The sequence below is a fragment of the Odontesthes bonariensis genome, chromosome 3 (genome assembly GCF_027942865.1).
Source record: "Odontesthes bonariensis isolate fOdoBon6 chromosome 3, fOdoBon6.hap1, whole genome shotgun sequence".
NCBI classification, from domain to species: Eukaryota; Metazoa; Chordata; class Actinopteri; order Atheriniformes; family Atherinopsidae; genus Odontesthes; species Odontesthes bonariensis.
In genome coordinates, this window is record NC_134508.1 from 5439230 (window position 1) to 5464024 (window position 24795).

The window sequence follows — 24795 nt, forward strand, 5'->3', positions numbered from 1 at the left end:
ATGTTTTTATTTCTATGCATCATATGGCAGGCTGCTATCTATTGAGTTCAAATAAATACAGAATGTTCTAAATTACTGTATATAGTGTTTTTATTCTTCAACCAGTTAATATAAACATTTCTGATGTTAAAGATGTTATAGAACGTAACAGCGTTACAGAACATAACAAATAACGCCACAGTTACTATGCTGAGTAACTAATTACTTTTACAATGTGGTAACTGAGTTACTAACTCAATTACTTTTTGGGAGCAGTAACTAGTAACTGTAACTAATTACTTTTTAAAAGTAACTTGACCAACACTGGCCCACATAGTCCCACAGATCATTAATTTTATTTGCCAGCGATCTCACACTTCCCATGATGATCACGGTAAGAAATGGTTTAAACTTCCTCCTCCTTTGCATCCACAACAACTCTCTTCAGTGAGTTGGATTTCAACTCTTCTTCCAGGCATTATTTAGGCTTTGGGAAAGCGCAATTAAGTGCTCCAACATGTAAACAACTTTCCCGTTGCCATGGTTATGTATAATAAAAAATATAGAATATTGCCAGAAATATCAGCAGAAGTCATTCCAGCCCAGCATCCAAACCAGCGTCGAATGATGTTTTAAAAAAATCTGATTTTTCACAGAAATCTCTTTAAAAAAAGTCTCAAGAACATGAAAAGAAAGACACAACTAGTGCGGTACCATTCCAGACAAAATGCAATGTACTGTTAAGACATTACACAGGTTTTTGGATATCTATATATAATATATAAATAGTTGTAGGGAATTTCAATCCGATAAAGGTTGCTTGTTCACACACTTATACTGTATATGATCCACAACTGAGTCCTGTAAAGTAGTGCCCCTTCAAAACAGCATGACGGAAATATGACTCATATGAGAGTGCTTACATAGGAGCAAATGTCATTCTCAAGTGTTGCCTTTAACGAGCCAAAAAAGTCCTTTTAAGGAGGTAGGAGAGGTGGTTGGATTGCACAGGTAATCGCAGCACTTTCAATCATTGAACACTTTACTAAAACACTTTTGCCACCACGTCCTCACTGGATTTATGCAAGAAAACATTTATATAAAGTTGGAAATCTAAACCACGCGTTTAGGGCTAGATAATAGTCATGGGTAGGGCGAAAATTGGTTCTGTTAGCGTGACCGTTACCTTTGTGAATGCCATTTTTTACAAATCACATACAGCTGCTCTCCTGATCGATAGAAGTCACATTTATATTGATTTGGCCTGCATGAACAAGCCCACCCCCATGTGTTTGTTTGTTGGAGAAGGACTGTCCGGTTGGGAGATGCAGCTTACTCCTCACTTCGTGATAATGTTGACACTTAGTTTATCACAATGTCCATCATACTATTGTTGTTTGAAATCTTGCCACGTGATGACAGTCAGTGGGGTCACATGGCACCGAAAGAATCGGATTATTGGCTAAATTACAATAAGAACAAGTTATTAAGTTCATGTAAACACCTTAATTTGACTGAAAATTGGATCAGATCGGGTTACTCGCAGTCGGATTAAGTCAAAAGTCACACTAAACATGCTCGTAGACGGTGAAGCACGTGGTGAATTTTCTCGAGATTTTTCCCGGGGTCGTGACCCGGAAGTCAAAGGAGACGATATTCCTGTTGTTGTCGCTGGCGTCGGAAAGAAAAAAAACAACGCGATGGAGAATGCTCCGTTGTGCATCACGTTTATGCAACAAGCAGCTCATCACAGACCAAATGTAGAGGGACGTAGCTTCATCTTGCTCTTTGTTCGCCATCTTTCTCGAATACCTGAGTTTGTTGTTGATCTTGGTGGTGAAGAGGTCAACAGGAAGTGGCTCTATTAGCAATAGATGAAATGGGTACAGCGCCACCTATCATACCGGGGTATGACACGCTTTGTGCCTCTGATTTGATTCATATCCATATATCCAAGGATAATTACCCTTGCTCAAATAAGGAGCATAACCCAACTATAGCTGTAATCGAATTAATCTCAACACATAGACCAGAGGTCTTCAACAGGGGGTCCGCGGAGGTACTGCAGGGGGGTTGCGAAATCTTTGGTTGATTAGACGATTTTTAACATTTAAAAAAAACAGTTTTTTCAAACAGTTTTTTCTCACAAATTGTGTGCAAACGTGTGCCATCCACAGATGGTTTGAGGATTCATTGTCCCATCTACATGCATGTTTAAAGTTAAAATCTGTGGATTATTTGAATAGCTCAGTGTTGTATGCAAGATGTTTGTTTATAAATGGCAGTGGCACGGCCACCCTGTACCTTGCACATGTTTAAAATAAAAACATGAACATAGCTTAGTATTGAATGTACAATAACAGAGTAGCTATATTTATACACGGCACTAGGCCCCGTTAAATATAAAACACAATTGTATGCCATATAAATAGTAGGGGGGTCCCTGCTCCAACTCTCCATCAGTTTGGGGGTCCCTGGCCTGAAAAACGTTGAAGACCCCTGACATAGACCATAGAAATAGGGTTTAATCTCAAACTACAATGCCGAAGAGTACACCAAACATCAGTTTTATTCGACTGTTTTATTCAGAATCTTTTAGCTGGCAAAGAGATTCTTATAAAATACGTTATGAAAGTGTCTGTTTTAACACAAGTTATGTTTTCTCAACCCCAACTTAGTTTATGACTAAACCTAACCAAACCAAATCTGATCGTGACTTCTTGTTGGCCTGTTAAATGAGATAGGCATTTCTTTTGTTACTGTTTCACAAAATTCCCAGATACTCTTTTGCTCTTTTAAGGTTTGTGACAGTTTCACAAAATTCTGCGAGACTTTGTTGTCATATTTGCATCTTTTAAAGATTGGATATTTGACATTTGGATATTCTTACATAGCTACTATGTATTTAATTAATGTTTCTGACAGCTTCATTGATACAAACTCACTACAGGGATGGATGGAGCCATCGTACATACAGATGAGGGTTTTCTTACTAAAATATCTCATGTTATCATGGCCAAATTGTCTGCTCTGTCTCCTGAAAAGAAGAAGGATCTCAGTGACATCATGGACCATGTTGCACAGAGAGTGTAACTGATGCAGAGGTGATGTGGTCATAAAGTTCACAAAACAGTGTTTGTACAAAACACAATGAAATTTTGGGAGTTTGAGTAGTTTTGGATGGAAAAAAAAAAATTGCTGTCCTCATGGCCCCCATTTGAGAAGCTTTTAGCTTGCACAAGCAGAACGCCGTCCAGTCCTCCAGACTAAGGGCACTCTGTCTGCTGTATACTCCAGGACAGACACTGACTGCTTGTACTGCACACAACCCCCACTATAAAAACTAAAAAAAAGAAAAAAAAAAAGTTAAGCTCACTTAGTTTAACTCTAAACCCAACTTTCTTAGATTTCTTTCTGGGTCAGTGACAGAAAGTGCTGTTTGGTTGAACCGGAAGTTTTTTTTTAAAGGACACAGGAGGAAGGGATGATCTGAGAGTCTGTTAAAAACCTTAAAAGTAACTAATTTAAACAAAGATACAGCAAAATTAGGACGGACTACCGGCTGCTGCATCTGCATGTGTCCCCATCATATAGACAATATGTCATCATATATACTGCATATACACTATATGTATTAGCCTCAAGCAGCTGGATTTCAAAGAACTTTGCACAATCTGCTCAATATAAAGGACAATAAAACACATCCTCAAAGAAACAGAGTGATTTCATAACCTTTTGTTTTTATCAGAGGCTTCTTCAGCTCTGTTGTATAAAATATTGAGACACGAGATCATTGATGCTAATAGGAAAAGCCTTATAATTAAGTACTACTTATAATATAATAATAATAATAATGGTTTAAAAAAACACGTATTCATTTTATTTGTATATCTTATTTTAATTGTATTCTTTTTTTGTTTTTGATAATTGTAGATTTTTTTCCCAATCATTAATTATGCCGCGAAAAATCCAATTTCCCTTTGGGGATTAATAAAGTATGGTGGTGGTCTCGGCTCACAGCAAGGCTGTGACCTTTCTGTGTGAAGTTTGCATGTTTTCCTCCTGTATGTGTATATTCTGTCTGGTACTTTGGCGTCATCCCACCGTTCACAAATAGGTTATTTTAGTTTGAATGCTCAGTCTAAAATTGTCCCTAGGAGTGACTGTGCATGGTCTTGTGTTTTTTTTTTTGTGTGGCCCTGTGATGAACTGGTTGAAGCCTTCCTGTTATCCAATGGCAGCTGGGATAGGCTTCAGCCACCCCGCAGCCCTAAATTGGATAAAGCGAGTAAAGAAAACAGATGGATGGATAAATAAGTACTATTCAGTTCAACCCAATCTAACCAACTTGAGAGCAGTTAGTTTTCTATTCTGATTATATGTTGTTGCAGTAGAACTCCTTTCTGGTATATGTGTGCTTGGCTACTTCAAGCATGCTACCTGTGGGATTACTGACAGAGCACTGCAGATCTTTGGTAACTTGCTGGTGAAGAGAGGTGTTTGAGACAGAGCTGGGTGCAGCCAAATAAACTGTTACCCCTTTCCTGTTGCACACCAAATATTTGTGAAGAACACGGTGCTGGATACGGAAGCCCAGAGCGGACGTGGTACGTATAAACTTTTTTTTTAATCGTTTTCTCGAGATAACGAGATAATTTACTGATGGTTTTCGAGGCCACTTTTTCTCCCCAGTCCGCCCCTGTTTATATGTGTTTATATGTATTTCTGGCAAAGCTGTACCCATGTTTACCCCCCTTTCATTGAAAACTGAATAAAGTAGCCTATGGATCAAACATGGAATGTGGAGCGTTTGTGTAACAGTTCTGCTGTGAAAATGCACAAAGCAAATCCCGCTGGTGTGACGAGCATTTAGTTGAGAAAACGATAACGGCACCTCTCGTCGCATCATTCGGTAACCATGGAGACGGCCTGGTCCCCTCAGCTGCTCACTGATGAAGTTGACTATATCAGCAGGATCACTGAGGTGTAAACGCCTGCTGAGCTGCAGTCGAGCCGGCCGTCTCCTTAAAGGACGCGGGCTGATATGAAAGTTATCTCTACAAGACAAACAAACTGCGAACACATAAAACACATATGAACAGGGGCGGACTGGGGAGAAAAAGTGGCCTCGAAAACCATCGGTAAATTAACTCGTTATCTCGAGTAAACCATCAGAAAAACGTTTATACGTACCACGTCAGTTCTGGGCTTCCGTAGCTGAATGACGTGCAGATAACTTCATTTTGGGTCAGGATTTTGTATCTAGCAGAGTGTCTAGCTGGCTGGCTCCAATCCAGTGAAAGTCATCCCACAAACGGTTGAGGAAGAGGAGGCTTCTTCCTGATAAAAGGGAGTTTTTTTTTTTTTAAACAAATTGGCATTATATGAACACCGTTTTAACAGACTGAATTAGGCTGCATGGTGGATAGCATTATCATTTCACAGCAAAGAAGGTGTGGGGACTGCATGTTTTCCTTGTAGGGGGTTGCCTCCGGGGTACTTCTGCATCCCTCCGCAGTCCAACAACATGCTTGTTAGGTTACTTGGTAACTCGAAATTGAACCAATGAGTGATTGTGAGCATGCCTTGTTAGTCTCTTTGTTGGCCCCATGATGGACTGGTGACATGTCCAGGGTGTACCCTGCCTCTCTTGCCATGGTAGCTGGGGTTAAACTGGACTGAATCACTTTTTTATTCCGTATTTATGGGAATTGAGGGGACTTTTTGTTGTCAACTGAAGCTGTATGAATGAGCTGAATTGAATTCAGATATATATTTGGATATGGATCTAAAAAGAACAGAAGGAGCTCTAATGAGGTTTCAGCCAGTCAATAGTCATCAACAGAGCAGAGTCAGTTTGAGTGTCTTTATGACGAAGAGGGGAGATTATTGATTGTCTCTCCCTTGATACACTATTTTCTTTGAGAGAGTCAGTGTGTGTCTGTGTATCCATTGCTGCCACCTGGAAATGACTCCCTTCCCCTTTAAGTGGGAGGTGAGTAGCAGGGCGCTGCGGACGGTGATTGTTGGAAACCCAGACCAGTAGATGGAAAGTCACCGGGAGTGAGTGAGAGCGCTCCGTCTCCAAAACATTTACGCACCGCGGCAGAGTTCCGCCTGCCTGCCTGTCCTCCTGGCCGTCATCTCACCACCGCCAGCAGCAGCAGCAGCAGCAACAGCCAGCCACCGTCTCCACTCTGAGGGACGCGGAGCAGAAGTCCACGCGCACACCGAGCAGCTTCTGTCCCAAAACCACCGCGCTTTGCATGCGGTGAGCAATTAAAGCGGGAGAGGAAGAGGGGGAGGACGGAAGTTTTTTTTTTTTTTTTTTTTTCTCTCGCTCTCTCGTGGAGAGCGCAGTGTGCGACGGGACTGGTGAGTGGAGCCTTGACGATCCCCCCTTCACACGCAGCACACAGTAAGCTTTGCCACCGAGCTGTCACACGGGTCCGTGCGTAAAGTTAGAGCTCACCGGGAGCCAAAAGTACAGGGAAAACTCTGTTGGTTGTCAGGTGTGAGTCTGTCATATGTGATCAGTCTGTCAGACAGACTCCATCCCACCTTCTAACTTGTGCGAACTTTAATGCGTAGCTGTTTCACCCACAGCTCCATCCACTCTGCCTGTGTGAATGAGCTGCCCACACTCATGCGGTGTGTGTGTGGGGGGGGGGGGACAGTTCTGTTGGCAGGTTTAAATGAGCGAATTCCATCACCTTCACTGGGAATAGTTACAGATGTCAACGTTTTAGCGAAGAATTCAGCACCTTTTCTTTCCCTCCCTCCTTTATCTCATGGCCTGAAGTTTGGAAGATAATAATAAGAACTCTTTCCAGTTTCTGAATGAAGGGAGCTGTGTTTGTGGAATCTTTTTCTGAACACTGAGGGCAATAGAACGACACTTATGCCTACAAAGCATGGCAGCACTGTGGGTCAGTGGGCGTCCAACCCGAGTGTCCTTCTTTTTAAAGACTTCCTCAGCAAAAAGCTCTGAGATAAGTGAGGTGTGAAAGAGTTCACCGATCTGAGGCCTGTTCAGACGGCTGGCAGAAAGTATGCAGAAGCTTATAGGCATTCTGCCACAGCGGCGCTCTTACTAAACAGTCAACCTGAAGGTTTGTGTGAAAGAGGCGCGTGTGTGTGTGTGCGTGTGTGTGTGTGTGTGTGTGTGTGTGTGCTCATCTTTACAGTGGCTGGCTGCACACAAAGCTGTCCATCAGTGGGGAGTCCCTGACCTTTCTTTCTATCAGTCTCCTTTCTTTCCTCTGTCGTTCCTCAGTCCCATCTTCACACTCCCGCTGCTGCCACCACTGCTTTTCTTTTCTTTTCATTTTTTTTTTTCCCCTCTTTCTTTTCCAGCCAGTTACAATGACAGCAATGGAGCAACTTTATATTCTTCCACGTGCACACACACACTCCTTCAATCTCTCCCCACTGGACAAGAGGACAGAGCAGTGCAGATAGTAGGATCCTCGCTGTCAACAGCGCTGTATGCTGTGCGCTATATACCTATACTCACACACACAAAGAAGATGATCTCAAGGAGTGGTTTGGCTTTTCACCCTTCACCTCCACCCCCCCTCCTCCCCCACCGAAGCTTTGTGTTCCCAGGTGAATGGGTTCATGTGGGGGGGGGGGTGATTCCCTCCCCGTCTCCGTCAGTCAGCGTGAGTGCTGTCATGTCTTAGTTTTTGATCAACCGGCAGGTGTCTGCTAAAATCTTCTACCAGCACTCCTTTATTCTGTTTACTGCAGTTTATTTCATTTATTTTTTGGGCTTTTTATGCCTTTATTGGATAGAACAGTGGAGAGAGACAGGAAGCAGCGGGCAGAGAGAGGGGGAATAACACGCAGCAAAGGGCCATCCGATGCGGGACTCGAACCGGGGCCAGCTGCAGCGAGGACTTTAGCCCCTGTACAGGGGGCGTCTGCTGTACCCACTACGCCACAGACCACCCCTGTTTACTGCAGTTTTAATGAAGTTCCACGAAACATCAAGCCAAAATAACAGGCGAGAGGGGAGGAGCGTTGGCCTAAATTGTAGAGATTATTTTGAGGGTTTTGGCAAAAAAAACGTGTAGCTGCAGCGGTGAGATGATTGACTGATAAATCAATCAGCAACTAATGTGAGAAATAAGTGCATTTTTTAATGATTAAAACAAAATAGGTGGGTGCACATGTATGTTTGGTTAATGAAAATAATCGCAGTTTAATCAGTGACGAATAATTAGATGAATTTAAACTCACGTTTTGGGTTACTTTGCTAGTCTGTGCACAACAAACGAACGAACGAAAAACAGTGACCTTTGATTAACCCGGAGTTTATATATGTTGGGTTGCTGTACTCGTAGTTATAAAAACAAACAACAGAGCCTGAGATGCTGCTAAATATGAGATTTCTTTCAAGTATTTTACTCATTTACATGCCACTATTTATAGGGCTGATGCGATGCATCAGGTTTGGCCATCAGGGGGCGGCGTGTGCAGTTGCAAAAAAGAAGTCCCAATTCTATAGAAGTCAATCAGAATGTCAAAAATACTCACTTTATGCATTACCTTTAAGTACATTTTACCTCAATGAGTTTATAGTTTGAAGCCTTCCTCAATACTCACAATGATACCCTGGTCCCATTTAGAATAAAGATAGACGATATGGTAGAGTGGGCATTCGGGCCAGAGCGATCTGATTCTGCTCCCTACACAGATGTAGCTTTTGGCTTATCAGTCATCCTTGTTCTATGTCTCCATATGTGTCACTATGTGATGACTTCCGCGTTCGGTGTCTTGCTAGTGTTGACTTGGTCACAGAAATGCTTAAAAGGAGGTTGGAGAGAACGGTCGAAGGTGCCAATCCCAGACCTTTTTGGCTCAGCTCGCTGGCTTGACAATCGTCCTCCACAAAGTCTTCAACAGTCTTTGTACTTTCCCGCTTCCCTCTTCAATCCCATCTACTGCACTTTCTCACACAGTTGGTTAGGGTTAGAATGAATGTACATGATTTATTCTGCGTGTTACAAAATGCACTGTTAGACTGTTGGAAATATGAATGACGTTCATTCGTGTGAGCGATGCTTTTCGGCGAGCAGCAGCCTGGGATTATGATGCGACCTCACAGTTTAGAGCCACGGATTGTAACACTATTTCGTTTTGGACAAACAGACAGTTGTTCACAATTGAGACGAGATTCTTTAATACTTGCAAAAGTCTTTCGCAGTAGACTTTGGAATTTGTGTATTTGTGTGTGCGTGTACTGTTTCCTATGCATAGAATGTCTTCATGAGGGCAGCAGAGCAAACAAAGGTTTTTTTTCCCCCTTCTCTCCTCCTGACCTCCTGTATCCTCTGGACATTGTTCTCTGAATCCTATTGAACCAGGACTCCTCAGAGAAGCACAACAATGGAGAATAATGCGGTGTCTATGTGTGGTGTGTGTATTCCTCAGCCCGTTCTTTAGCGCAGTGTGAGGCCAAGCCAATCACACAGAACAATGCTGGGTCCAGGGAAGCCTTGTGATCTCTTTGAAAGAAGACCCTCTCGCTGCATTGTCTCCCTCGGAAGAATCACAAAAAGCTGTGAATGTCAAAACACTCAGCTGGCTGATGGAACGATAAACATGCAGTCAGTTGACTCTTTATCCACACGATGGTTGTGCCACAATCATGGGAGCCTCAACGCCATGTCTGTTAAACTTCAGACTGGTCAGTATCAGCTCTTTCCATCTTTTATGTGCAAGGTATTTTGTTCTTTTCACTGCTTATTTAACAGCTACTAAGACATAAACAGGGATTTAGTTACATGGTAATGCATCAAATCTTTGCATCAATCAGTCTGGGCATGATACATGATAGTCATTGATCATCGGAGTAGAGGTGCCGTCTCGTACTGAGTGAGGATTTCCTGTTTTTATCCAGTGTTGGATGGTTTATTGGCAGAAACATCCAAAGCACTTTCGCAAACCATGTGAGAAACTGACAAACACAATCGGCTGATTTGTAGTCTTGGCTGTAATTCTTTCTTTTGTTCATGAGCAACTCAAATTCCAAAGTGCTCTGGATGCTGTGTAATATGTAAATACAAACAGAACGCAACGGTTTGCAAATCTCACAAACCAATATTTTATTCACAAATGATCGTAAAACACACATCACACACTGAAAGTGAGGCATTTTAAGTTTGATGGCTGCACCACATCTCGAGTTAGTACAGGACTGTGTTTATTACTGTGTAGTATCCCTTCCTCTTTTAACAACAGTCTGTAAATCTGGAAACTGAGCAGACCAGCTGCTGGACCTTTGCGAGAGGAATATGGGAGCATGTGTTGCTCTACAAGCTGTTTATACCTTTCAGCATTGATTTAGCCTTTTTTACATGTGTAAGCTGTCTGTTCCATGGGCACTAATGCATCCGCACAGCATCAAAGATGGACGTGAACTGTGGTGAACTGTATTCACAGACAATGATTGAATGAGTAAGCCCATGCGGTGATTTCCACGACAGAATCTTGTCTGGTTTTTAAGCGGTGCTGCTTCAGGGCCCGGAGATCACGGCCATCCAATATTGATTTCTGGTCGCGTTGCTTTTGTGCAGAGATTACATTAGATTCTCCGAAAAGTTTGATGATTATGTATGTGGATGCTAGAATATTCAAAATCTTTTAGTTTGAGAAAAAATTTCAGAAATTGCTCCACAAAATGTAGCTGCAGCTTCTTGGAGATTATTGAATATTTGCCCATCTATGCCTCTGGGAGAGTCTGCCTCTTTAAGGTGCTCTTTTTATACCCAGTCATGTTCCTGATCTGTTGCCAATGAATCTGATTAGTTGCAGCATGTTACCCCAGCTTTTTCTTTTTAGCACCACTTACTTTTCTGGCTTCCCCTCTGGACCAGTGCTTAATGTTTGATTCTACTTGCTGTTAGTCTTGCTCCAGTGGCTGTTTATTAAGAACCACTTGGTTAAGGATAGAAAACATGATGCATGTTAGGAATCTGCATTGTCCAGTCGAAACCAAACCTGGAAGAGGCACAGTGCACAATTTGTGTCCATGTGCGCGACTAAAACTATTTCCTTGGTTTTTTTTTTTTGTCTTTTTCACAGTGTTCTGGTCGGCAGGGCCTGAAATGTCCCATTTAATTCTAGAAAACTAAGCTGAATAGTTTTCACAGTATTTCAACAATTTACAACCGAGTTTCCAAAACAGCCCGGTGTTGTGGCCATTTATGTTTTCTTGGTCATGGGTTCTATCAGTTTGGTTTTCTTTGGGATATTGGAATATACTTTGGTTGATTTGGAGTCGAGATCTGGGGTTCATTTTGTATTTGAGATTGTTTAAATTATTTTAGTGACTTTTGGACCCGCGCATTAATCATACAGAGTAAGAACACACCAGGGGCTCTTTTTTGTTGGTCAAAGGTCCGGTGTGAGGACGGGAGGTGGTGGTGGAATGATTTTTTTTGACCACTTTCAGATATTATTAAATTCAAATAAGTTAACTTTCGTTTTCATCTAAATCGTGAAAATTTTTTCTTATTGTTTTGTTCATATTTTTAGTTGGTAAAAAATAAACTACATATATTTTAACAACTGAAGTGCGTAAAAGAACACAACCACCTGCTGCCACCCACAGCCTTTGTTGGAAATGTATCATTTGGAAATTTAAAAGGCCGCGACAGCCCGGTCTCACAAGAACATTTCCTACTTTTCAAAATGTTGCAGTCTATGGGTAAAAAGTGGAAAATGGCAACGTGTGGCTGTTTTGCATAGGTCAGCGTCCATGCCACACGATGAGAACCACAACCCATAGCTATTAAAATGTGCAACATGTAAGACTTTGTACTTTTCTGTCCCATGTATTTTTAATTCTCATTCTAACAATTTGTGGTGAAGAGAATTTACATTGTGTGCTCTTTTTTTTAAATATCCATTTGTTCCAGATATTTAGTTGCTATCTCAAATCTAATTTATGAAAAAAAACTATTTATCAAATATTGAAGGACAATTTTTTTTCTTCTATTTTCAAATAATCAATACTTAAAACTGTTTCGAATTGGATTTGTCGCAATTGGATAAAAAAAAAAATGTGGGACTCGGGCAAAAAAAATAAAAAATGATTTTGCAACTTATTCTTTTGCAACTTACCTGGTGCTTTTATTTCTATTTTACACAGATTTCCAACTTTTCTGGGAAGTCTTTTTCAGACTTGACTAATGGCAAAGGTTTATGTCTTCAATTCTATGCTGCACAGTGGATAAAGTGAGATTATTCAGGTTAATTCTTCACTACTTCCCTGATAAGAGGGTGATACCGCCGTCAGTTTCTATGCCTCACAATGTCCCTTTTTTGCATTATCTAACAGCCTCTTCAGCCATTATAACCTGTGAACGTGTAGCCTGTAATAGTGCCGTACATCACCACTACAAAGACCAATTCTTTTTTTCTTTTTTTTTAATTTATGCCTTTAATGGACAGGATAGTTGAAGAGAGACAGGGACTGGACTGTAGCCTCTGTACACGGGGTGCCTGCTTAACCCACTACGCCACCGACCCCCCCCAGACCAATTCTAATACATTTAGCCTAAGAGCCAAGCCAAGCTCTCGTCTTTTAAGTGTCAAGATGCACCATGTACTCTTAATTCTGTTGAATTTCTGACCAACAAGGTGTTAAACAGCAGAGATGATGGCTTAACTGAAGCCGTTACATGCTTTTGTGGTGGAAACACAAAGGTAGAAAGGTTTGTTGCCTCATCTTAATGAACCGTTCCACCTTTTTGCCTTCATAGAGGAAGAAAAAAAGAGATAACTGTTCAGACTTGAGAGGAAACGCACGCACGCACAAAAAAAAAAAAGGTCACACAGCGGCTCAGGCTGAGCGGGTGATAAAAACGCAAGTCTTCCACAAGTAATGGGCCACTTTCAAAGAGGCTGACACAACAGCAGCTGAGCACACACGCAACTCTGTGAGCATCCACACACCTTCGAGGTAAGATTTCTGCTCCGAACGTAACAATGTCTTCTTTAAACAAAACTTAGATGTGTCCATTCTTTTTTAGGATCGTCAGGTGTTCGTTTGTTTAGGAAAGCAGCCATGTAGTACCCGCTCGTCTGGGTTTCTGTTCTATAAAATCTTGAGGTTAAACAGAGTTTTTTGAGTAAATGCACATCCTCACTGTGAAGTGCGCATGACATACATTTGCATTCTTCCAGCTGTGCTCCTGATGTGCACTCACTTGTCTGTGAATGCCACCCCTAAGCCCATAATAACAAGCAAATAATGCAGGGGGAAAGCCTTCAGTCCCGGCAAACAATTTATCAGCAGCTGTAAATCAGTTCTAAAGAAGAAAGAACGGAAGCATTCTTGAATGCTGCACCGCGTTACTCATTCCACTTTTGAACACTTTCTAATCCCTGTAACAAAAACAGAAGTTTTCGGGAACTTTTCCTATATGCATGCCAGTGACGAATGCATGTGTACTCATTCAGCACGCCATGTCAAAATACAAGCTCCTACAGGACCGAGGTGTGTTTCAATAAATGCGGAGAAGGAAGCTTTTGTTGGGAAGTATGCGGTGAGATTCAAGCACCATGACTTCAGGTTTCTTTTGTCTCATTGTTCCCGTAATGCGCCTCACATAACGGCCCTGTATTGTTTGCATGACAAGACATGACTGAACAGGTTGATATGTTTGTTTTTTCTTTCTTGGTTTCCGTCTCAATTTGAAGAACCTATAAGGCGGAAAAAAAAATGAGCATCTAAATGTCTTGGATAAGGACAAAGATTGAAAACTCGAGTCAGAGAAATTTTATGATGCAGTTTACACACCCACAGTTAATAAAGCTTATGGACACTTTGACAGAAAGGTATTTTGACATGTTTCAACACCCTTTACTACTTTCGTAGTGTTAACCAACAGATTTGCATTGCCATCAGTGCCGTGCGCTCTGACAGATGTTTTTTGTTCGGCACAGCTGAAGATAACGGTATAATCGGCTTGTTGCCATCCTTTTTCCAACCGATTTGTTTATTTCAGTGCGTATCAAGAGAATTCACAAAACACTCTATTGATACATGAGCTCTGGACACACAAATAAATACCTATGTTTCCTGGGTCATTTACATGCCTTTTCCCCTTCGCTCAGACAACACTGTTTTGTTTGTGAAACAGTCCTGAAAGTTTTTTCTTTCTTAGCATAAACCTCTATACCTGTTTGTTTTGTGTGTTTGCATAGTGTTATCATAATGATATGATAGTGCATGATATGAATGAGTAAAAGAAAGAGGATTGCCTGGAGCGCATCTTTTTCAATTGACACGTGACTCTTGGTAAATGCAGTCATGTCTCCAAAAGATCTTCTAAAAGATGATAACTTTTTGGAAGTCATGTTCCATTTAGCGTGATGAAGTTAATTCTTGGGTCTGGACATGTGCGTATGCCCCCCACACCTCGATTTAAATACAAATGAATCAACCCTTTTTTTTTTTCATGTTTTGATTGAAGTGTAGCACAATTGAAGGACAAACCACCCAGATAAATTTCTGTGTGTAGTATTTAAAAGCCCCATCACTTCCAAAAACAAAGGCTACATTTGCACTGTCAGTTAAATGTTACCCAATACCTTGGAAAAAATATCCCTGTGGCGAGCCTTAAGGTGCCGCAGCAGATACTTTTTAGGTTTTAATTTGACACACACAATAAGCAGAAATGTCATGCATTTTAAACGTCTGACAGATCACCCACTAACATTTTCGTCCATTCTCGTCTCGTCAACGAAAACTCACACACGTCTCGTCATGTTTTCGTCATCAGAGAGCTATGTTTATCTCGTCACCGTCTCGTTATCGTCATGAAAAAAAGTGGCGTCAACGAAATGATTTCGTCATCGTCATCGTTGACGAAAACAGCACTGGTGTAACCACACGTTAAAAAAAAATCGGATTTAGACAAAAAATCAGATCTGGGCATCAAGACTTGCAGTGTAAATGAAGCCAAAGACTCCCGCTGACTGCAAACAATGCTGAACATTCTCTTCTAGTTATAAAAGTATATTCGATTACTATAATTTTGAGTTACCTTATTTCGTAGTCACAAACACACATTTCATGTTTTGACAAAGACTCTGTCATTTCCTTTAAAATGTAACTTGCAGGCTAACAACCCCTGTGGCTTGAAGTGTTGGAACATATTGCAAGATCCAATTTGCTTAAAGTGAAAATTGTCTATATATGCTCCACAATAACATTTAGAGCTGTATCATTACAAGTTTTATTTTTTTTAACACCTTAAAAAAAAAATCTCGGCAGCTAGTAGCACAAGGGAGAGCGGCCAAGCTGCTGGAGTTTTGATGCCAAAAGATAAAAAAACGTATACGCTCACACACATGACAGATAGCAGCCTTACTATTGTGAGCCTAACATCTGTCAATAGCCGCATTCGGACAGAGCCGTTCTAAGAACGGTCCTCCTCGAATTTCGTTCTGATAGCTGTCCTTCCCCAGGGGAACTGTTTCAGTTTGCATTCACACATGAGTCGGGACTTGATAGAGACTGATGCGACGCAACCGTCTGCGACAGCGACGTGATACTTTAGCGCCACATTCAAAAACTAAACAAAACCCGGTAAAAGTAAGGAGAGAAGAAAAAAACAACACCAAGAAGCTAACATGGAGAGCGGGGAGGCCACCGTGTTCATGGTCTGCATGATGGTGATATTAAGGCAAAACACTACAGGTGAATAGGGTAATATTTTAGAATAATAGATATCACCACGAAACTTCCTCAGTTGATTACTTATACAAGTATGAAAAAAAAATGTATTACAAGTTTTAGAAACGTGTATGTTTAATTATGCAAATTAGGCATAATCTCATTAAATATGCACACATTTGCATATATTTCCGGAAGCTAGATCTGAACATATGATAAAGCCAGGTGCAAAATTCTTTTTTCATTTTGTTTACACACAAAATGAAAAGAAAATTACAGAAGGATTTCAGGATATCTGCTTTCATTTCCTAGGAAATCAAAATGTACTGTCCATGGCCTAAAAAACATCGTTTTTTTCGCCATATTTTTTTATTATAATGTCACATAAATCAGGCAAGGAATGATTTATCAACAAATCCCTCTGTAAATATCTTCGGAATACTGCTAAGTGTATAACTGGAAAGTTTGGTGTTAGTAGGTGCTCCATAGGCTGAGATATTGATACTGGAAAAATACAAAAAACTGATTTTGAGAAAACAGCATTTAAAGATTCAAATAGGGGAATTTAATACATTTGTATTGGAAACAATTGCTCAAAAACAGAATAAATGCTCAGGCCCTAGTAATACTAATATTGAATAAAATAATCTTATTAATAAATAATACAAGCTCAATAAAATACATTAAAAGTTGTGGTGTTTTGGGGCATTTTCGGAGCGTCAGAGTCCACCACGTGATGCGTCTGAGCGAATCACGTTAGCAGAAACGAGCAGCAGCCAATGAGATTTCGTCATTAGCTATAAATCCGCCTTTAGACATTCACGATTGGTTACTGATAGAAAGGAAGTGCCGTTATTTGGGTGACATATCATTGTGCAGAAGACTCTGAGCTTTCCAACGATACCGGTCATGACAGACTTCAGTAAACAGGCGAAGCTCGGCATGGCGCGTTGGAATGCTAACTTTTTGGTAAATTCGGGCGAAACGAATTTACCAAAAAGATTTATGTTTCAACGTTTTCTTTATAGGAGGTTGAAAGAACAAATGTTGAAGGAAGGTAGACTGGCCCAAAATCTCAAAATTGACCACTGCATGAAAAATCACTGTTTTTGCCTGCCGTGTCTCGCCTTAATCATGGACGATCACATGGGGCGTCTAACATGGAGGCTGGCAGAGCTCACAGAGAGAGTCAGGAGACGCAGGATGGAGCGCAGGCCATACTTCTTGGTTTCATGAAGGAAGGAGAGCAGAGCGCCGCAGACAAAGGAGACCACGTGGAGGTTTAACTTATTAAACACGCGCAGGTTGTGTCCGTGTCGTATGAGGAAACATTTCAGCCTGACCACATGACAAGGGGCGGAGCTACCAACCACCAAACACCTCCGTCAGATGTGTTCCTATGGAAACCAGAACAGACCCAGCTGAGGAGAAGGAGCTGAAATGGTTCCAGGAACTGAGGGCCGTGGTCCCGAGTTCCTGTATGTGCGAATGTGGAAAAAAACGGCCCCGTTCCTGAAAAGGTTCTAGGAACTGCCAAAGGTTCCTACAGTGCGAATGCGGCTAATCATTCAGTTTTATGTGTGAACGTTTACACACATCAGTGTACTAGTTGTACTATTGACTGATGATGACACATGATCGCTGTTGCAAGTGGACCAAAGTGTACCCTTTTTTTTTTTTTTAGTGTCACTCAAAGGCTACAGCTACACGAAAATGAAACGAGGGTCTTTTTGAAAACGGGTACGAAAATTATTGCGACCACACAGGAAAGCTTCTGTAAATATATCAGTCCTCATGGAAACGCCACGCTTGCTGAAAACGATGCAGTACACACGCCACACCTCTATGTGCGCTGTAAGCCACCCCCACCGGTTACACCAGAACAGTAGAAGAAGCAATGCGTGTACGCCCCTACTTCTACCAGCACGAAGCTCACGTTGTTCCTTCAACAACGCCGCTGTAGTTAGCAGTGTCTGCTACTATCAATGTTGTGGGGTCCCTGATGATCGCTGTCTGTCCTTGTTGTGTCGTCTTCTTCTTCCGGATTTTGAATGGATGTTGCTTGCGAAGCCGCTTTTTGTTCTGGTCACTGGCGTTGGTCATGTGGCTGTGACGCAGATGTAAACAAATCCGTTCTGGCTGTAACAATGGCAACGGAACGGCGGCGTTCTTAGATCTTCCCACTCTGGAACCCGTTCTCCAAAAATATCATTTTGGGGTACCTAGAACGCCGGCTCCATATGGCCGCGACAGCCAAACGATAAGCAAAAATATCGGTTATAGTGAAAAACGTTTCCAGGTAACCAGGCCCTTAGTGTTGGAGCAGTGATTTCAGGGTATTTCAGGGGCTTTTTGCAGAATACATCAGACCCTCCCTGAGGGCCCTGAGTGGTCGCTCTGGGTTACAGCATTTATTCCCATATTTATTGCTTAAGAAATTGGGACTTTACAGTATTGTTAAGAGTAACTGGTTTGGTGACATGATACACATAGAACGTGCAAAGCTATTAGCCGCATTCCCACTGTAGGAACCTTTTGCAGTTCCTATAACCTTTTCAGGAATAGGGACGTTTTTTCGCGATTTTTTTTTTTTTCTGGTTTCCATAGGAACACATATGACGTAGGTGTTTGGTGGTTGGTAGCTACGCCCCTTGTCAGATTTCTGTTTCTTCAATTCCGCTTCTTGTGACCCCCGCCATTTTTAAAAACTACTGTTGCAGCTACAAAGACGGCTACAAAGTTTTCTTCTCTCCTTACTTTTCGCGGGTTTTGTTTTGTTTTGTTGTTGAGTGTGGCGCTATAGTAACACGTCAATGAGAAAGAGTACCAGTTCCCACTGTAATAACATTACACGTAAGTAACGTTAGTTGCGGTGACATAATATTATATATGGTAAAATAACCAAAATTATTGTTCAATCTTACTTGTGAAAGGTATCAGTACTGCGCCGGTTATTGCGACCGTAAACTGCACAAAATACGGGCATAGTTGCTCACTCTCCGTCAACTCGGGTGTTAGCCTAGAGTGAGGAGACCCACCCAGTATTATTATTATTATTATTATTATTATTGGATTACGTTCCAGCACGCCATGAGGCGTCTACGTATATTAGGTCCATGGCGTTGCATTCGGAATACAGTTGGCGCGATGGCAGATAGCCAAGGGGCACTGGCACTTAAAAGTACTAAATGGGTAAATTGCAATACATGGGCTTAGTTTTCGAGCCAAGTGTTGGAGTTGGAATAAATACCTGTTTTTTTTTGTTTTTTTTTTGAGAAATAAAAGCCAATTGCTTGATCATTTTACAGTCGCATAATTTCCGCTAAGCATTATTTGAATTGGTTGTTCAATAACGCAACATTTTTTTTTTGTCTGATTGCTAGAATAATTTGTAGATTACTCGATTACCAAAAGATTTGATAGCTACAGACCCAGTTAGGACACTGGTTACTGGGTGTCAAGCCATTACCCGGCTGCAGGCGACACAAAATGTGGTAAGAACCTGTCAAGTTTCATAGAACAATACACAGTTTGTGTCAAAATTCAATGAATCTTTAAATATTTTCCCACAATAGTTGCACAATATAAGTACAAAAAAACGTCCTCATTAGGCTGGTGTTCATACAGAGCAAACCGAGTCGATTGTGCTTACAAATTGAAAGCTAAAGTCTTAAAATCAGTGTGTGACCCCAGCAATGTCGCTAAGGCTAAACCGCTGCACCTCCTGCAAACTACATGCATGCCATTTTGGCTCTGCGACCACCTCTGCTGCCGGTATCCCGACATTCCACCTCTATACTTACAAATGCTGATGCACAGTGAACCCACTGTTGATTGACGCTTTGCACCTGCTACACGTTGATGGTGAGAGGAAAGGTCATTGTGTTGCAATGTAAAGTATGAATCATAGCCTCTGTATTCTTCTTTAAAAAAAAAAAAAAAATCCACTTTTTTCCATTCTCATGTCCTTTTCTGCTCTGTGAAATGGCTTAGCTATTGAACTGATACAGCTCTATGGGATCTTAACAAAGGAGTCAGTGGAACATACCTTGTTTTTCCTCACCAGTGATCCTTCTGTATTCATATTTTCGATGCTTTTGACATGTATCTGCTCTGCAGTCAGTCTTGTGTGCCTTGTGTGTAAGACCGGGCAGCTCGTCATTACAGCGGTCAGCTGGCAACTTCAGACATGGTCTCCAGCATATTGGAGCTGGTTAAGTCCTCTCGCCCTAAGTTGTTTGTAGCATAATCAGCTACACTCAGGAAACACACAGACTTCAGACACACACAGCAAAAGACCTCCTGCGGTTTCTCAACGTTGAGACGAACAGGCCCTCACAGCAGAAACACCTGTTGTGCTCCTACTGCTTAAAGGGGTTTCCATAGTAACGTCGTAGAGCCATGGCCACTTGGTCTATAAGACCCTCAGCAAATATAGACCCCCCAACCCCAACCTACCACAACCATGACCATTACAAACTCCTAAAAACACACACACACACACACATGCATAATACACGTGTGGGTGCTCTCAAGAAGCAACAGTAAATGGAGTGAGAATATAAAGTGTGCTGGGCTAAAGGAGGGAGCACATTGTGAGAGTCGGGCCTCCTTTGTCTGAGCTAGCCTGAAGGAGCAGGGGGTGGAAAGAGAGTAGGAGTAGGGAGGCTTTGTAAAGGAAGAGGAGAAAAAAGTGGCCTTCATACACATCCTTTCTTCTCTTTCTCTTGTTCTATCTCTTTATTGGGAGTGTGTTTTGTCTTCTCTCCCAGTCCCTCCACCCCAGCCCGCCTCCTCCTCCTCTCTGATAAATGCCACAGTAGCCTTTCGCTAGCTGCCACAATGGACGACCTGTTTCAGAGAAAGCAAGAGGGGGGGAAGAGAAAGAGAGAAAGAGGGATGAGAGGGAGGGAGGCATGAAGAGAAAAATGGCTGCTTTTTAACCTGTACTTCTGAAAAGCAGAGGAATAAAGAGGCTGAGACTAAAGCCAGAGTCCTCTTTTCTCCTTCCTCTGTGCCTTTGTGAAGGGTGCAGTTGTGTCATCGGCCTATTTATACATCTTATTTAGAAAGCTTTTGAGAAGCGAGGCTTATGAAGTGTCCTTGCCTGGATTTAAACCTAAAAGACTAAGTCATATTTGTTTGACGTAATGTTGACCAGTGTTCGTGTATCTGAGACATAGGCTACAGTCACATAAAGTCGACAGGTCTCGCCTTTTAAAGTTGCCTGCTTTAGTTTTTGAATGCCTTAAACTGACCAGAATTCAAAACTATGAAACTTTGTGTGCTTTAGCTTCCATTAAGTAGGGTTGTGTGAACTAAAGTGGTCAAAGTGCTCTCAGTTTGGGGAATCGTAAAAGGAATTCTCACCGGGGAGCTAAGCTAACAGCTGCTCAGAGTGGGCGCCACAGAAGAACTGATTTCTAAAAAAGCTCTTAATAAAAAAAACTTTGTGACACAATTTAAAATTCACAATATATAGTATACAATAAAACATTTGGGACATTCTTTGACATTTCTGAGGTTTGAGCTTTTTAGATGTTTAAGATTAGCTGTTTTGTAGTCCCTTAGCTAAGCTAAGTTGCTCTAAGCTAAGTTGCTCTTAGCTTAGCTCTCCTGTTAGAACTTCAGCCTGATTCTTCAAACTGAGAATGCTCTGACCATTGCAGTGTCTACTGCAGCAAAGTATTCACTACCTAAATAAGTCCTACAATCCCATTTAGGGGGGAAAAATATATATATATATCAATGTGGGGCTCAGTATCTTGCTCATTCTGTCATTTAACCTTCCGAATCTAAAACCATCTTACCTCCTGAGCTACAGCCACCCCCATCAATTAGCATTTTTAGAAGACACTACAAAAACGTATGTCTGATCAGAATTGTACCTCTAAGAAAAAAAAACAAGTCCACTCAAATAATCTGGCTGGGGATAGAATCATTCTGCTTGAATATGTTTAGTTAGACTCAGATAGGCCAAGGCACTCTGTACAGGCTCCAAAGTTCAATTCTGCTTTTGTATCTTTTTGTAAAAACAAAAAGTAAGTTTATATTGATACAGCCAAATTTCCAATAAAGCTGAACTTAATTCACATTTCTTCTGTTTCTTTTGTCATTTAAAAATGAAAGCATTTCCAGACTGTAACTCTGCTCTAATAAATTTGTGATTTCCTAAGCGCAGCATTTAATTTAGCTGATAATGTCGTTGGAAAGAGCTTCATATTCTGCATATACGCAATCTAAACAAGCTGTAAGACCACCAACCACATTTATTTGTATCACATACCATAGGAAAAAAGATGTAGAACCATATGGTCACATAGGACATGTGGGACGGAGGATGGATTTGTTTACATTTAGCAAACAAGTTAGCCGTTAAATTTACGGTTGTCGGTCTCAGCTGATCTGAATTGATAATACTGTTATAAATATCCATGCTCAAACTGAGATTTAGCACCAGATCTGCTCAAAGGAAAGGTTGTTCAAACGAGTCCATTTTTTTTTTATAGTCACGAAACATTTTCTAATTCATCATCGGCATTCCTACCTCCAGTTAGTTATAAAACTAAATCTGTTCCTTGGTGTTTACTGTCAATATTATACATAAATGTACATCTACTACAGCACTTCATGTCACAACTTAAACAGCAGTACTGCTGTTTCTTCTCGCGTTTATTTGCATATTCATTTTCTGATGTATTTATTTACTTATGTGCAGGTTGATATTAAGTTTTTACTTATTTCTTCATACATTTGTTTCTTTTGATTTTCCCGCATTCTTTTACTGTTGCATTTCCTTTTTTTTTCTAGTTACTTGGCTTGAATTGGACTTTATTATTTAAGTGCCTTGAGATGATATTTGTTGTATTTGGCGCTATATAAATAAAAATTAATTGAATTGAATTTAGCTATTTCAAATTAGGAGATGAATTACATTTGGCCATGGCACCCTGTTTTTCTAACCCATGGACTACCTGCTAACGCAATCATTTTTTATAAATCAATAATAATATAATCGATCAATCGATCAATCAATAATGATAATGATGATTCAAGGCAAGGCAATTTTATTTATAGAGCACAATTCATATACAAGGCAATTCAAAGTGCTTCACATCTACACAAGAAGGCAATAAAATCATTAAAAAGAAATAAAAAATAATAATAAAAATAAAAATAATAATAATAATAAAAAAAAATTAAAATAAAAAACATTAAAAATAATCATTAATTAATTAATTTAAAAGTGAAGAGTGCAGATAAAATACTTTCAGGTGTCATATGCACAGCTAAATAGAACTGTATGGCTGTAATATCCGCATTGGTCTCCTGTCCAGGTTGACCCGTCATGTTAGTGACTGTTTTGTTTGCACCGAAGGATCTAAATGTCTTTTGTTCCTTGACATTTCTTTAAGTAACCTCGTCTTCTGCTGAGTGATTCCATGTTTGTTGCATCAGCGTGTCTGAGGTGATCTGGATGAGAGAGATAGAGATGTGCTGGAGCTGAATGTGTGGATCCAGTGGGTGGGCCTCTGAAGGGCAGCCCCTGAGCTCCGAGAGGAAAAGGGTAGTTTGGAAAAAAAAACACAAAAAAAAGCAGTCTTTGTGATGTCTCTATCGCTCAATCGCAGCGCATGAGTTCCCAACACTGCTCTTTGTGTGATGAACTGACCAACGAGCACAGAACAACAGCACCTTATCAGGGCTTTCTGTGTTCACTCCCAAGCACACACACACACACACACACATTCAGTCTGATTAGGAAGAAGAAAAAAAAAATCAAACAAAATCTGAGAAAGCTGCACGTGTGTTCTTGATGAGCTTATTCTTTGAACTATGAACTATGGTTCAGTACCCTTGACATCAAAAGGCCAAGGGGAACAGAGGGAGAGAGGGGAAGGAAGGGAGAAGAGAGTGGGGCTTTTGTGTCTCCGGCCCTGAGAGCCCGTTCTCTAATAAGACTCAGCCAGCGCTGCAAGGAAGCTTTGTTGAAGAGCTGTGTGTGTCTGCTGCAGTGAGTGCCTGGGAGTGGGTGTGCGTGCGTTTTTGTCATCTTATCGACCTTCTAATATTTAAAAAAAAAATCCAAAACACAAAACAAGCGTCCGCAGTTCTTTCAGACTTTGTCTGTCAGTATTATCTAGAGTGTTCTGTCTAAGTATTCTGCTCGAAGGCCTCGGTAATTCTTTGAAAAGCTTGCTTTTGAACATTTTGTGAAGTCACACAGGTAGTCGCTCAGTAAAAGTTGCTTAAACTGTTGGAAGGGCACAGAGCCACAGCATGAAAAGATGTGTTATCCAAGCAAAATTCTATAAGTGTTTAAAGTTGAACCGTTGTGTAACTCGCAGCGCTTTAAGGTTGCTTGGCTCTGTGCACCCATGTTTGTGTGCAACCCTCATCAAGGACGGGAACAAATGTTCGTATGAAGAGGCTTACTTTCCAAAGAAAAATGACGTAAAGGCAGCCCTACAATATTATCTGACAAACTGTATATGATCCATGACCCTCACAACCCGCCTCTCAGCATGTGGATGTGTGTAAACTGTGCAGCTACCTGTGATTGTTCAATCCGTCTGTAATTCCAAAGATACTAGGTTGTGTGTCAGTATCAATATGGAGAAGGTTAGAAGGGGGGGGGGGTTATGAATGAGTTCATGTTTGGCCCAGTCTTTGTAATATTTGCTTAAGGGTTCAATTAATTTGCATTTCTGCTTGTTAAGTTTGACATGATTAGATGAGCGAAGGTGCAACACCGTGAGTTAAGTGGAATTTTACTTTAAGTCATAGGTAAAGAGGTTAAGGAGTGATGTTTTCCTTTTAGATTACTCAGAAGTCAGCATTTTTAAATATATATTTAAAAAAACAATGTAAAACAGCATTGCTGAGACACAAATATAAGCTAAGCTGCTTCTCTCTTCAGACTTCCCTGTCACACACGGTGTCATTAGAATGAAGTCATGTCGTGTTGTTGACCCTAGCAGCTTTGGATCATCTCAATTCAAATGTGAATAATGTGCAGAATTATTTATTCATTTCTGCTTTTTAACTCGCGTTAAAAAGCAAATCAAGCACAACTCAACATTGGCGGCGCACAAGCTGTTTCTCCTCGATTCTTTCCTATG

At 40.9% G+C, this 24795-nt stretch overlaps 1 protein-coding gene across 4 annotated transcripts in view; it reads left to right on the plus strand.

The window, feature by feature from the left end:
• Positions 1-6004: 6004 nt before the first annotated feature.
• The window catches only part of sox13 (SRY-box transcription factor 13), a 53200-nt gene continuing 34409 nt past the window's right edge, over positions 6005-24795 (plus strand). The window contains exon 1 of one of the 4 annotated variants that reach the window (XM_075460132.1): positions 6005-6397. Coding sequence is in view for 1 of the 4 variants with exons in the window: in XM_075460130.1 (XP_075316245.1) it covers positions 6246-6250 (5 nt within the window). In the remaining 3 variants the exon portion in view is untranslated. Of the gene's footprint in view, positions 6398-12691; positions 12953-24795 lie in introns of those variants that run through there. The other 3 variants (XM_075460131.1, XM_075460130.1, XM_075460133.1) reach the window with 3 other exon arrangements.